The following is a 14,495-nucleotide window of genomic DNA, read 5'->3' as shown; positions in this document are numbered from 1 at the left end:
GTTACAGCAGCGGATTTCCCGAAAATACTGCAGCCGGTCTCTGCTTAGTTTTTTTTCTTTCATCCTCCTGTTCTGAAACCAAATTTTCACTTGTCGGTCCGTCAGGTTCAGCATCCGGGACAGCTGCAGCCGCTTCTCTTTGTTGATATACACGTTGAAGAAAAACTCTCGCTCCAGTTCCCGAATCTGGAATTTCGAATAAGGGCAGCGCTTCTTGCGGGTGCGGGGGGCGTCTGGAGGGAGGGGAGGAGGCAAGTGCGAGGAGAGGGGGAGAGAGACACGTGAGACCAGGGCGACCCCAGCCCAGCCCGCTGAGCGCTCAGCGGCCTTTCTCCCAGCCCATCCGCTGGGCAGCCCTCCCGCCAGGCCGCGGCTGTCCTCTCGCAGGCCGCAGATCTGGGGCAAGCCTCGACCCCCTCGCCTGGTCTAGCTCCGGCCATTGAGCGACTTGCGCCCCACTGCCCTTCAGGCGAGAGCCTTAACTGACAGGGTCTCGGGGAGAAGGAAAGCCTGCTGGGGCCACGTGTGTCTCCTTGAGTCCCTTGCCTGCTCTCCGGCGGCCCTTGGCGGCTCCTCACGGAGCTGCCCTCCTAAAGGTTCTGAAAGTCCACTACCATCTCCCCCAGATTTCTGAGGGAATCGCGGAGAACAAGGCGCGAAGCATGACCTAGCGAGAACAGTGGGGAAGTCGGGAGGAAACCAGCGAGCAGGCACCTAGACACCCTAAAGTCTCTTCCGGGGGACCTTGGCGCCCGGGGCCGCCCGCCGGGCCGCGCCTTGTACGCTGCCTCGCTAGGCCTGCACCGAGGCCGCAGATCGAGAAGAAACGCTGAGACCCCTGCCAAAAACGCAGCGGAGCCGGGATCTACCTCTCCCCAGTCCCTTGTCGCCGCTAAGCCCCTGGTTCCTTGGGTTTCTGCTCAAAGATTCGCGAAAACATAGTTTGAACATTAAAAAAATAGTTTAAAAAAGAAACAGAGCAATCCTGGCTCGCCTCTCGGGTCTCAGGTTCTGCTCCATTGCTTCTTTCCTCCACCTCTTCCCCCTCTGAGTTTCTCCCTGTCTTTCCCTCGCCCTCCCCTTTCTCCCCCTCCACCCCTCCCCTCCCTCCCACCCCCCGGCAGCCCGGCTCCCCATCCTTCCTTAAATGCTCCTCTAAGTTCACGATCAAAGTTAATATCGCCCGCAATGGTGGCACTTTTAAAATTTTCACAGACCGAGGAAGATAACGGGGGAGGGGGGTTCACCCGTCTTTTCCAAAGAGCCCGTTTCCCTCCCTCCCACCCCTTCTCCATCGTAAAAAGTCGAGTCGTTGGGAGAGAGGGCTTTGTAGGTTATAATAAAATCCTTTGAATGCTTATAAAACTCCACATAAAATCGGACTGACCCAAAACACGAGGCTGTCCCTGCTCCCCTGGCCACCCCCCTACTCTAGCCCTCCCTCTCGTTCCCTCCCTTGCTGCCCGCCTGTTCCCGGCCGGTGCTACCTACTGGGGGCGGCTCCCTTGGCCGGCTCCTTGGTCGCCGAGTGGGCAGAACCGGACGAGCTGGGATTCGTGTTCTCCTCCTCGGCCTCCGCCTCGGCCCCCGCCTCAGCCCGGGACGCCAGTCCCGAGGCCGGGGGCGCTTCGGGCTCCCCCTTGGCCTCGCCCTTGCCGGAGCAGGGGGGCTCCGCGGGTGCGTCGCCGCCACCGCAGTAGGCGTTGTCGAAGAAACGGTCGAAGGCTTGAGGCAGGACGCTGTTCTTGTTGACTGAAGAGTAAAAACCGGCGGGGGCAGCATGAGGGGCGCTGGGGTGGTGGTGGCTGCCGTAGGAACCTTCGTTTTTCATGAGGATCTCAGTGACTGTGGAAGGAGGAAGGCACTCCCGGTGCATAAGCTCGTCGGCCGCGGCATAGCAGGAAGAGTAGCTGTTCCGATGGTGCCACTTGCCGGATGGCTCCAAGCCGTAGGAGACCTCCCGGACCGGGGGCACTTGGGCCGAGTAGGGATAGGAGATCTGACGAGAGGGGGCTTGGGGCAGGAAGGAGGAGACCGTGGAGAACTCGGGCACGTAGTAAGTGCAACTGGGTAGATAGAGGTTGGAGGCGCAGCTCCCTCGCTCGCCGAAGTCAGCGCCCCTCTCTTTGCGCGACGGCGAGCAGAAGTTGCCCAGGTTGACCGAGTTAAACATCGTTCTCCTCTCCTGCCGGCTCCGGATGGAGGTTTTGGACCCGGTCTAGCGAGGGGGGAAATTTTGGGAAGGCGAGATGACGCGTTATCCGTCTTAGTCTCTCTCCCCGAGCACGTGATCCAAAGTAGATATTGTCATATATCAGTTCGGAGCACTTCGCAGACGTAGGAGGGGTTCTCTCTTAGGTAAGATCGGGGACGTTCAGGCGATTGGTTTGCAAACACCGCAGAAACATTATGAAAATCAATTGCAGATTTGTATTCGTTTTTCTCTCGTCACTCCCCTCCTCTCCATTCCACAGAGCGAGCAAAAGAGGAGAGAGAGGTTGGGGTGGGGTGGGCGGTGGGATGGGCGGGGGCGGTGGCTGGGAGGGGGCAATTGTATTTTTTTCTAGCTGCTGCTCCCCCCCCCCCCAGGATTGGGGGAAAGAGGCGAGCTTTCAATATGGGGGTCTGGCTTCCTCCCTGTGATCAGCAGAGACCGGAATGAGGACTTCTTTCCCCATTGCTGATTTCCCGGAGAATAGTGAATCCTTTCCCCCCAAGTCTAGGGACTCTTACCCCTCCAACCCGTAGTCAGCGCCTGTACAAGAGTTTGAAGAAGTCCATTCTATTATTTTTCTGGCCAGAGCTGGTTGTCAAGACTCCCTTTAAGGTATTTGGAGAAGCTCCCCGGAAGAGTATCTGAAGTTTCCCAAAGGTGAGGCAGCCCATCTGTAAGCCAGTGTCCCAACTTTGTCTGGCTTGCTGTGTGGCTGCCAGCTAGGGACTCCGATTAGTCATAAACGAGTGGTAAGCGAAGCGCCAGCCGCCCAGCCGGTGCCTGGCGAAGTCTGGGAAAAACCTTCTCTAATGTTGTGTTAAATATTTAGTATGAGAGAGTGGCCCTGGGTGAATATTTCATGCTTGCCTTTATTGTCAATCAATGTGCAGAAAGCTCCATCCACTGTGGATTTTTAAAATCCCAAACCCCAAAGAAAAAGATTGGAAAGAAAGTCATACATCTTCTATGTTAGGGCCCTTGGGGTTGGGGGCTCAGCTCAGCTACTAGGCTGCAAAGAAGCCTGGTGGAGGGTGCAGGCAGAATATGTTGGGGGGATTAGGTTTAGGACTACTATTCTTGAATGATATTGGGAGGGCTGTAGAGGTGGACAGTGGGGCCAGGTATGAATTTCCACTACAGACCAGCTGGACAGTAGAGAGCTGTGGCTCCTAAGGCAGGCTAGGGCCAGGGATCTCTCTCTAGACGGTATCCCCAGACCCTCAACCTTGGGGAAAGCCAGACACCAGTGCCTCCTTATTTCTCAGTCCTGCCTTGCCCTGCTCTCCTCCAAGTCCGTCATCCTCCTGGATGACTGTGACCCAAGGGTGGGGGGGAACTCAGTAATTTTGTCCTCTTGCCTCCCATCCCTTTGGGCACCACAGGACATGTCTGGGAAGCAGAAAATCACTTTATTGAAAGGTTCTGGACTGGGTCAAAGGGACCTGAACAACTGGCATGAGCAGAAAGCAATCTTGGTTCTAAAGAGGTACGGCCAGAGTGTGATTTCTTAAGGAAGGAGAGGAAGAGCTGAAGCCCACTGATCTCTTAGAGAAAGCAAAAACAATAGCCAGAACCTACCTTACAGCTCTAACTCTTGGTTAAAATTGGTTTCCACTTTAAATTTTTTTTATCAGGATTTTATTTTCTTTGATGAAGCATGATGAAGTGCTGTGGCCCCCAAATCAGGTAGGAAAGACCTATAGTAACTTCTCTAAATACATTCCTACCAAATCCATTCCTCCTCAACTCTTCTTCCTCCCTAAATTTGCTCAACTTTTAGAGAAACACCTGAGTGAAGTCAGCCTTGACCCTAGGTCCCATTCTTGTGGTGATTCTAGAATAGTAGAGTACTCTTGTGCCCTTCTACCTACTCAGTGCGGGGTTTGGCTTCCTGAGCCCTCCTTTAGTCTGGGCCAGATCTTTACTGAGGGAAAAGAGGAACTAGATTGGGGCTTTGCTCAAGTATGGGACTTCTCTGTAGGGAAGGGACCAAAAAGAAAAAATCTGTTGTTTCCTCCTAACTCTAGCCCTTTTTATAGAGTAAGCTGGGGGCAGCATTTTAATTTATAATGGTGGGGACTTGGAACTGTGGCTTTTATGGGGTTCACACTGACCTCATTAAACTTGAGTTTATTAGAGGCAAAATGCTCCCCAAACAGTGACAGCAATCAAGGAGAGGGAGGCAAGAGGTACCCCTATCCCTTGCAGAGGTGTTGATGAGGGCAGTGTCTCACCTTTTGCTTTCTCTCCTTCCCAAGGAGAGTCTGCTTCCTTCCCATTTCTGGCTTCCCGGGCAATGTGGGGCCCAATCCCCCAAGGCACTTCTGCACAGCCAGGGACAAGAGGGGTGGGCTGCTTCCTGTGAGGAGACAGCTGTGTGCCTGAGCACTTGAATTTGACCACCAAGTTTATTCTGGGGCCACCATAAAAGTAAGCCCAGGCGGCTGCAAGGGGCTGCTGTCGACCTTATTTCCTTGAAACAAATGAACAAAAAACAAAACACAAAAAAGAAAAATAAACTCAAGAAGGAACATCAATGAGTTGATGTCCTGGAAACTTGGGATATCCCAATACAGACTTTTGGGAAGTTATACTTTGCTTCCTAAAAGTAGAACACCAATTTTATATTTTTTCCTATTGTTTCTCTGACTTTTAGTTTTTCAACAGTTAAAAAAAAAAAAAATCCCAGCAGCTGTCAGTTGCTGCTGGGATCAAGGAAAGAAGGCCCTGGTCTCTGAGGTCAGCTAGATGTTGATGGCAAAAATGCCCAAGGTGTGGGGTAGTGACCTCTTTGCCTAGCCTTGGTTCCAGACCACCCATAAGCATGGGCTGAGCTTGCTTGCCCTGGGCTGCACCCTCTTAATCCGCAGCTTCTGGCCAGGACAATCGTTACCCCCCACACCATACAGGGACCCATCTGTGGCCCCAATTCCTTCCCTGGTAGGCTTCACTCTAGGTGGCTAGTTTTTCCTCACCTGGTAGGTGCGGGAGGTCCTCCAACCGCCTAGGGTCTGATCCTTCACCTGAAATCCTCCGCGGGAGGGCCATCCTGCTGCATTTACTGACTCTTCTTGGCCTCAGTTCCCACTGTCGGCCTGACCGCTAGCAGGCGGCTGTGGTCTGGGCAACTACCTTGGTAGCCTGATCAGGGCAACACCAACACCCTTCCCTCCCACACAGGGACACAGGGACAGCTTCAGAAGGGGGCAGTATCTAGCGAATTCTGGCCTGAGTGGCACCCACACACAGCGCTAGGGTTGCCTGGCAGCTTGTCTACCTCCTTCTGCTGCTCTAGATTCTGCAGACCTTGGTGCGGGGAGGTGACTACCCCACAGATCATGAGCTAGGAAGAAAACCCTAGCAGGAGAAAAGGGGTTCATAAGATCTCCAGTGGACCTTGGTTGTAAGTTCCGTTCTGTATGGAGTCAATGAAGAGATAAGAGGAAGGAGTCCCATGCATGGACATGGTTCCTATCCTAGGAGGGCAAGGAGGAGCCCTCATTAAAAATCAACTTGCACCTTCTTGCACATATTTCTCTCCCTTCGAGCAATATTGTTGCATTGAATAATCCCTTTAGATTTTCAGACTAACAGCTGTTTTGCAAGGGAGACACCAACACCCCATTTCACCCCAGCCAGGGAACTAGAAAGGGTGGGACTGCTGGTTTATGGCTTCCACCTCACTTCAGCCTTGGTCAGAGCCCCAAGCCCAAGGCCACAAGTCAGGTCACCTAAGCAGTGGACTCTGCTCAGGTTCCTCAGGCATATGGAAAATGTGTGGTGGAAGAAGGGCAGTTTCTCCACCCCTGCAGCTCCACCCAGCTTTCCCCTCAGAGGTATTGTCCTAGGAGGCTAGCAATGCGACCCTATTTCTCCCCATAAAAGCCCGATTTTATGAGCCAGTTTCACTGGCCCCCCTCACCAAATGCTCTAAAATGAAGGAAATGTCTTAAAAGCAGTCTGGAAATGGAGCCGCTGCCCTGGGCCTTAGTTTCCAAAGCCAGTTGTAGCCCCACAGAAAATATCTTTTCTGAGCAAAATTGCTGGCTTGGGCCACCCAAATCTCCCCCCTTGTTCTTAGCAGAGACAGGGTTGGCCCAAGCCGCCATTCCCGGGCTTTAGCGCCTACTTAGGCTCGGACCCAGTCCGAGCTGATCAAAGTGAGCTCTCGGCATTTTTATGAGATCAACTTCAGTGGCTCTTTACTTGTAATCAGACGCCTGGGTTGAAAATGCAAAAGAGAACAGCCCATCAACCCAAAAACGAAAAGAAGAGGGAGAGGGAGAAGAAGAAGTTCAGGGAGAAGAAGGAAAGGAAGGAGAGGGAGAGAGAAAGGACAAGAGAGAAGGGCCCGAAAATTCAGGTGTCACAGAGCAAGAAGATTCCAGTCACCAACAAAAAAAGAATCTTTGCCCCCAGCAAGAGTGGTTTGTGGGTCTGTCCCAGCCTCTAGGCCCTATCTTTCTGCCCACACACTTCTGCCGGATTTCCGGGAGCCCTGACTCGCCAGGGCTTGAAAGCTAGATCCAATAGCTTCCACGGTGTGGATGCCTGCGTGGGTCGAGTGTGCTGGCCTCCATTTACTTGCCCCAACAAGAAAGACTCCTGCTCACGATTTAAAAGTCTCCCCCATTTCGCTGCTTTCTGTGATCTCCATGGTTCTCTCTTCACTACAGCCAGAAGTTGAGTTACAGGAAGATTCGCCAGAGATTTATCGCCCAGCCCCAAACTTGGAGAGCCTCGTTGTCATAAACAGCCGTCTATTGTCTAGACTTTTATCTCTCGGTATGGATCTGGATCGTGCATTAGCAAGGCTCAGGGGACGTGGGCTGGCTCTGTGGGGTGTGCAGTGCAGCCATGCCTGCCCAACACTCTTAGGGGTTTCTTTGGGTCAGTTTAGAAGAATGCATAAATTTGTGTGTGTTCTTGGAGTTGGGCAGGTATACCTGAGGGTTCACGGGTGGAAGCCAGAGGTAGAAAAGGTCTCTTTCTCTCTGTGCCTGGGAACATTCCAGTGCGTGTACTTGTGTGTTGGGTGAGAATTTGTCACGGTGTGCTTTGTTCTGGGGCATTTTAAGTGTTCCTGTCTGGGCTTTTGCAGGTTTTATTAACCTGCATCCGCTTGGCCTGTTTATGTCCCTTTCGAAGCAGATCATCTGGTGTTTTTCAATATTGGAGTCCATTGTGCAAATTGGTTTCTCTGAGGAAATGGTTTTGGGTGATACCTTTCCAGCCTTACTCCTTCAGATTCCCCTGTCCACCCTGAATCACACTTTAGCCTTCACCAGGGTGTCTGGACTTGCTTTTCTCCGTGTAAGTCCCTAAATCTCTGAAGTGCCTGCCAATTTTCTGTCAGATACAGAGCGTATTTTTGCAGGGTGAAATCTGGCTATCTCTATCTTTCCCACACTAGGGGGAAGCATCCCAACTAGTAAACCTCTTCACTTCCTGGGACTCCCCTTCACAGCTGAGGGAACATTAGAAAGGGACTCCCCTGTCCATTTTGAACATTTAAAATACTTTCTGCAGAACTCTAGATTCTGACAAAGAGGACCTACCATTCCTTCTCCGGGACTTCCTGAGTAATGAAAGTCCCCACCCTGGCTACCCCCTAACTGCTTGAGTCCAAGCACTGTGACACAAATGGCACTTTTACCAGATTAAATGTCTATGAGTGGAACACTTATCACTCAGACCTCAAGTTCAGAAGCTCCACTGAAAGCCAGGATCCTTTAATACTACCAGAAATAATCAAATCAGGCCTCTTTGTTTTTTCTTGGCAGAACACAGGGTAGGAGGTTACCAGGCCCCAAGGCCTAGGAGCCCCTGTGACCATATCCATTGCTTTTGCCACCCCAGTCCCATTTCAGGTCTCTAAGGTATTCCGAACCAGGTAGGCAAGATGAGAGGGAGTTGATTCCAGAGGCCAGTTTTCCAGTTGAGAAAGGTGGATGTGACAACAATTAAGGGCTTTTGGAGCATCAGATTTAACCAGAATCCCCTATCATTGCTTTCTGAACATCCTTAACATTAGAATTTCAATTTAAAAAGAAATGACGAGACCTTAAAAATGGCTCTCAGAGCTCAGAAGAGAAGACAACTGTGAGGTTTAAGAAAAAGGAGGTGAGTTTTCCGCGGATACCACTACACCAATAGTGCCCTCTCTCAACACCTCAGTGATACCTTGGAGGAAAAGGATCAAGGATCCCAGTTCAGGCTCCTTCCCGTAGCGCTTTCAGCTGAGCCGCGGGTTGTACTCCGCCAGCCGGCAAGGCTGCGGATCTCACTTTCTGTCTCACAGAATGTCTCACAGACCGGCTGTGACTCCGCCTTACTCTCTGTGTCTCCCTGCCTTCCTCCATTCTGCCGCCCAGCTCCCTGAAACCAACAAATATCTAATATACTTGCTTCTCCGCACCCAAGGCCGGGACTGAGCAGGCTCAGCACTATGGGATCGCAGCGGGAGTACCCGGTCCTTGCGCGGTCACCAGCTGCAGCCTCTTTCTTCGCTAGTTGCTTGGTTAAAACGCTTCTCTCTCATTTCCCTCCTTTTCGCCCCTGGATCTGAGAAATAAATCCAAGTCTCCTACTACATCAGCCCTCCCCATCGCTGCTATCTCACTTCTCCTTACCGAAGATAATCTCTTTGTTTCCTGAAGGAAACCGTAATGTTCAGACATTTGAGCGGTAAATGAATTTTTCTTTAAGATGTTTAATTTTCTCTCCATTTGTTAACGTCCTGCTCCGCTTGACGGTGGAATAGAACGAATTTAGAAGTCTGCAGTAGGGGAGAGGGTGAGTGGAGAGATTGAGCCCAGAGTTAGGGTGAAAGATGCGGAAGAATGGGAGATTCGGAGGGGAAGGGGAGAGAGAAGGGGGGGGGGGGAGAGAGAGAGAGACAGAGAGAGGAGAGAGAGAGAGAGAGAGAGAGAGAGAGAGGTGGGGGTGCGGGAGAGAGGGAGCCCCCCAGCTGGCGGGAGCGTAGCCAGAGAGAAAAAAAGAAAAGTTTCCCGGAGTCTTCTTTAGTTGACTTCCCTATCCGAAGCTTTCCCGGCGGGCAGAGCTCGCCCCCAATAAAGGAAGGAGTGGGGGTCTTTATTTTTTCAATGTCCCATAGAGTCCAGTGTTTACAAGATCAGAAATGCCACTGCCAGCGTCCTTCTGAAGAGAAAGACTGAAATGGAGGACCGACGCCTTCCTTATAAGGTACGATGCTAACTTGACCTTCACTTTGTCATGGCGCCCCCGCCCACCCAGACTGCTGAAAGCAACCAGGAAGGGAAACTGGCTGACCCTTGCCTCTGCCTCCCCCTCTCTTTTTCTGTTAATTTTGGCCCTTTTCTTCCTTTTCAACCCTACCTTTTCCTTTTTATTTCTCCTCCTCTTTGTTTTCTCCTCCAGTTCTCGCTGCCCCATTTCTTTCTCTCATTTATTTTAGTCTTGCCTTTGGTTTCATAGTTCCCTACAATTCTCTGGGCCTTGCTCTCTGCTTTTGCCTCTAAGGCAATCTTCCCCTGTCTCCCACAGGCTTCTGGTCTCTTGACTCCTGGAAAAAATTTTGTGTGTGGTGTGTATGTTGTGTGTGTGAGTGTATGTGGTGCTGGGGACTGAACCTAAGGCCTCATGCATGGTAGACAAGTGCTCTACCCCTGAGCCACAAACCCACCTTGAAAAAAATATATTCAGTCCTCCCCTCATCCCTACCTTGAACTGAACTTTGCAGTCCCACTGGGTTTTCTCCTCCATCCATATGTCCTTTGGAGGAGACTCCAGGAAAGAAAGAAAAATTTGGGATAAAAAGAGGGGGGCTTGCTCTGGGCCCAGTGCCCACTTGGGGTTGACTGTGAACTTTATTGTGATAAGCTCCTGTCTTGCTCTCACTGGTCTCACCTACTAAGTCTCCACAACACTAGTGGCCTTGTACTGAGAGCTAAGTCCCTGATTGTGGGAGCATAGGGAGAGCAGAGCCCACTGCTCCCTAGACTAAGAAGGGCAGAGTTCAAGTATCAAGTTGTTCTTTGCCCTTGTCTGAGCTTTATGACCCCTAAAATCTTAGAGATCTCCCTTAAGACACTCAGAGGAGAAATTTAGAGTATTAGCAATTTCAAAGATTTTTCACACATTTAATAATAGAAAGAGAAAGACTCGGAGAGCCTCTCTACCTTGCCTCATGCTGCCTCCCAGACTCCAACAGAGCCTCTGACATTAACTCTAATCATATCTTGTGTGGCTATAAAATAATATTATCGACACCCCTATAATTATCTATTATCCACTTACTTGTGATGATTACAATACTAGAGGCAGGTCTATGCTGACAAAGTGAAGCCAAGTGAATACTGAAAATGAAACTGGATTAGAGACTTTCAAACTGGATCTCTTACTTACTTAAGTATGTTTCCAAAATCTGTAAACTGCCTAGACCCTTCCTGATTTAGGAGTAGTCATTTAGTAGAACTTAGGGTAATATTGAGAGACCCCACCACCTCCTTTTCCTCTATATCTCAAACACCCCCCTGGCCCCTCCTCCTTCTCCTCCTCAGCACAGACACCAGAGAGGGTCAAACAATAAAAGGGAAATGCTTTCTCTTTCTCCCCCTACAATTATCCGGATAATTGCATGAATTCTTCCTTGAATACCACTGTGTACTCAGGGTCCAGGATTTCAGCAGGAAGTGCAGAGGACAGGATTTCAAATGGGGGGAGCTGAGAGTCCTGGGTTCTTACATTCCCCGACTTTATAGTTCTGTCTAGTGTTACATTGTTTCTTCAGGCAAAGATCTTTGTTCCCCTTCAGTCATTTTTCTCCCTTCCCCCTCCCTCTCCCCCCCTTTTTGGTCCCTTTAAAGGAGACTCAGATCATCTTCTGCTCTTAATAGATGACTATAAAAGTAAAATTAATTCCCCCTTGCCCTTTAATATCAATATCTCTCTGTTAAGTATGCACATCGGCGAGAATAAACAGAATTAAGTGCTACAACCGAACCAGCAATTACACCCAAGGTGTTCCCCCTCCCCACTGGATCTGCCTTATCTGGGGGTGTTCGCTCTGGTGCAAGATAACCAGCGGGTATTTGTATTTTTTTATAAGCCCGTTGGACCCTGAGCCAGCCCCGACCTGGTAGAAAACGCAACCACGAAGCCAGAGAATGAGAGAGAGCCAGAGGAGGGAAGAGAGCGCCAGGCCAAGATGAAAGGGAACCATGCAGAGAAATGCTGGGAAAAGAACAAGACGACAGGTCCCCGGAACAAACGTGGCAGGGAGCAAGACAAGCATTCACTCGCTCGCGGACAGAGGTTTATGTATTTTTATTTTTTAAATCTCATTTTGGGCCCGATAAAGAAAAGGGAAATTTCAGGGAAGGAGAGGGGAGAGAGAATTATCCGGGTCCTAGCTCACAGTATCACCGCCCAAGAAGAAAAGAAGGGCTGGATAAACCCGAGTGGGCGCCAGGGCAGCTCAAGCTCCAGACAGGCGTTGCCCCACACGCATATCACGACCGGGGCCCTCCAAGCCGCACCCCGCCCGCCCCGCGGTGGCCGCTGAAGCTTCCTTGCTCTTCTTATCATCTCCATCTTATGATGAGGCTTGTTAACAAGACCAGCGAGCTGCCACGCACATCTATCTCAGCCGCGCCGCTCAGCCGAGCAGCGGCCGGCGGGGGGACTGGGAGGCGCTAATTAATTGATTCCTTCGGACTGTAAAATATCGCCGCGTCTACACGGAACCCGTGGACTCATAAACAATATCTCTGCTGGGTGTGAGTGAACTGTCTCAAAGAATTTTCCATAGGTATGTCAGAGAGCCCTGAATTTTTAGTTGCTGAGACCTAAGTGAGACTAATTTTTAGGGAGTCAAAACAGTGAGCTCAGTGCCAGAAACTGCCTCTCCAAAAATGTTGGGAATAGGTTTTGTTGGGGGGAGGGAGAGAAAATTTTGGGTTATGAGATAGCTTTTCCCTGGTGCTTGTGTAGACCCAGCCCAGTTTAAAAATGGGATTCTGAGCTAAGAGGCTGAGAAGGCTGGAAGTGAGGCTGCTCCCAGATTTGAGACTAACACAGAAGCCCAGGTCCAGCCTTTGTTTCATGTTGCTCCCTAGACTCAAGATTTAAAATAAAATTTAAAAATTAAACAAATGTTAGCCTTCAGGAGCCCCCTTGTGCTCAGTGCACACCTAGGAATCAACCTGTTAAATACCACACTAGATCAATGTGGCCTTCCTTTTCCTACCTGGCAGAACAGAGTATGTCTATAATATACTTACATTAGGTCTAAAAGACAGCATCTTGGGACACATGGAGTAAAAATTTATAATTCTATATAGGAGTGATTATGCAGTAGGTCCTGCTGAAGACAGGACTTATCCTGTTCTAAATACCCAACTTCAGACAAGAGATTCGACATAGTAATAGCTATTGGAGACCACTTACATAATAATGCTGTAGACACGAGAGGGATTTTAGGAGATGGGGATAATAGAACCACAGAAAAGAAAAAAATAAAAGTTGAGCAGATGGAGACTGTCATTACCAATGCCTGAAATTCTTCCTGTTCTTATTTTTAAGACTGCCAAAGAAATATGTACTATAAGTCCAAAGATTGCATTTTCAATGTATTTGGTATTACACATGCCATACATGCAAACATAATTTACAGTGTGTAAATATGCACTTTGTGTATATACAATATTTTTTCATAAAATTTTTGTGTAAATATAGCAGATCTAGGTGCATTTTTATGCACCGATTCTGTGTGTCCTGTGGGGTATATAAGCATGTAGCTAAATAGACTGAGGACTATACATTCCCCACAAACATACAGCCACTGTAGTGTTTATATATGTAAATAAATTTTACATGTGAGTACCTTTGCTATATGTGATCTTTTCTCTGTACATTGCTTTTCCGTGTGACAGATAAAAGTGCCTCTGTTCATATTTTATATAAAAATGTATTTTGCATGCCCAGAATATACAAGTAATATAGGTATCTAAAATGACTGTTACCATATATTGGTTTTGGCCCCAGCAAGGCCAGGTGTATATGTTAGGAATATCTTTCCATGATCCCATGTGGACTACATGCCTTTCACAGAAAGCTTTCCAAGCAAGGGCTGCTGGTGGGTTCCATCCCTACAGACCTGTCCTCGAAGGAAGTTTTCCACTCGTGGTCAGAGAAACTGATTAAGTGAAGACTTGTCTCCAAGTGTCGACTTGTCTCCAAGTGTCCAGCAAGTGCTTTGGCTTGAAAATGAGAGATCGGCTGCTGGCACTGTGTTGGTTCCCACTGGTCCAGTTGTATCGTCTTGTGGAGGTCTAATTTCCTGTCTTCTGTGCCAGGATTCAGCGGTAGCACAGGAGCCTCCCGGGCAAAACCGCCAGAGATAAGAAGCCCCGCTGGAGGACTGGCTGCCACCGTGAGGACACCGCGTGCTGGCAGAGGGAAGGCATTTGGGAGAAATGTCTAGTTCCTGCAGCTCAGACAGAACCTCAGATTTCATCTGCTCTTCAAGGCTTCCCACACACTCATGGGGTGTCCCTCAGGCCCAGGGTGCTCAGGAAAGAGGAACTGGGTGGGACCCGGTCCAGGAGAGACAGTCTCCACTGCTCCGGCCAGCAGGGGTCATCCCGTCCTTCGCGGGGCCCGGCTGCCCTCGGAAAGCAACGAGAGCCTCCGGCGCTGTTGGGCGGCGAGCTACTCGGATCAGCAGGGGCTTTGGGCGCGCTGGGTTTCCTCTTCCTGGGTCCCTGAAGTGGACCGGTCAGCGGGATCCGGACCGACCCGGGTCTCAGAGCCCTCTCCACTGGGCCAGGGCGCTGAGGGCTCCAGGCGTGAGTTGGGGAGCGGACCAGGCGCCGGAGTCATCCGGCAGCGGCCGACCCGCCTTTGTCTCGGGGCCTCCCCTAGAGCAACAACCGCGAGCACGGCGCGGGCCTGCAGCGGTGAGCGGTGGGAGAGGCTGGGGAGTCTTGCGGCTGCGGGCACGGACCTCAGGCCTATCCGCGGAAAATTGGCAATTCTGTCTCTATGGAGGCAGATTTAGAAATGCGGCCGCTCAGGCCTAAGACCAGGCATGTGGGCTGTGGGATACCGGACCTTCTGTTTACTTTGTGCTGGATTATACCAAAACCTTCCGCACGTCCAAATGCCCATTGCGCAGAGAGGTTTGGCGGCTCCAGGGTGCGTTTCCCGTGTGGCCTGGAGCCTAAAAACCGGTCCCGCTTTCTTGGATATAAAGCGAGGGAGGGTGGGGGCGGGGGGGGACTCCGGGCTGGCCGGA

General features: G+C 50.6%; 1 protein-coding gene across 1 annotated transcript; it reads right to left on the bottom strand.

The window, feature by feature from the left end:
• Position 1: 1 nt before the first annotated feature.
• Hoxc11 (homeobox C11) lies at positions 2-2,205 on the bottom strand. Its single transcript, XM_047551181.1, is given in 3 exon segments — positions 2-21; positions 24-233; positions 1,492-2,205. Coding segments are annotated over 3 exon segments (912 nt in total). The 5' UTR covers positions 2,174-2,205.
• Between the last annotated feature and the right edge of the window lie 12,290 nt (positions 2,206-14,495).

Source organism: Sciurus carolinensis, chromosome 4, assembly GCF_902686445.1.
Source record: "Sciurus carolinensis chromosome 4, mSciCar1.2, whole genome shotgun sequence".
NCBI lineage: Eukaryota > Metazoa > Chordata > Mammalia > Rodentia > Sciuridae > Sciurus > Sciurus carolinensis.
The sequence above is the reverse complement of the archived record's forward strand: the minus strand, read 5'-3'. Positions and strand labels throughout refer to the sequence as shown.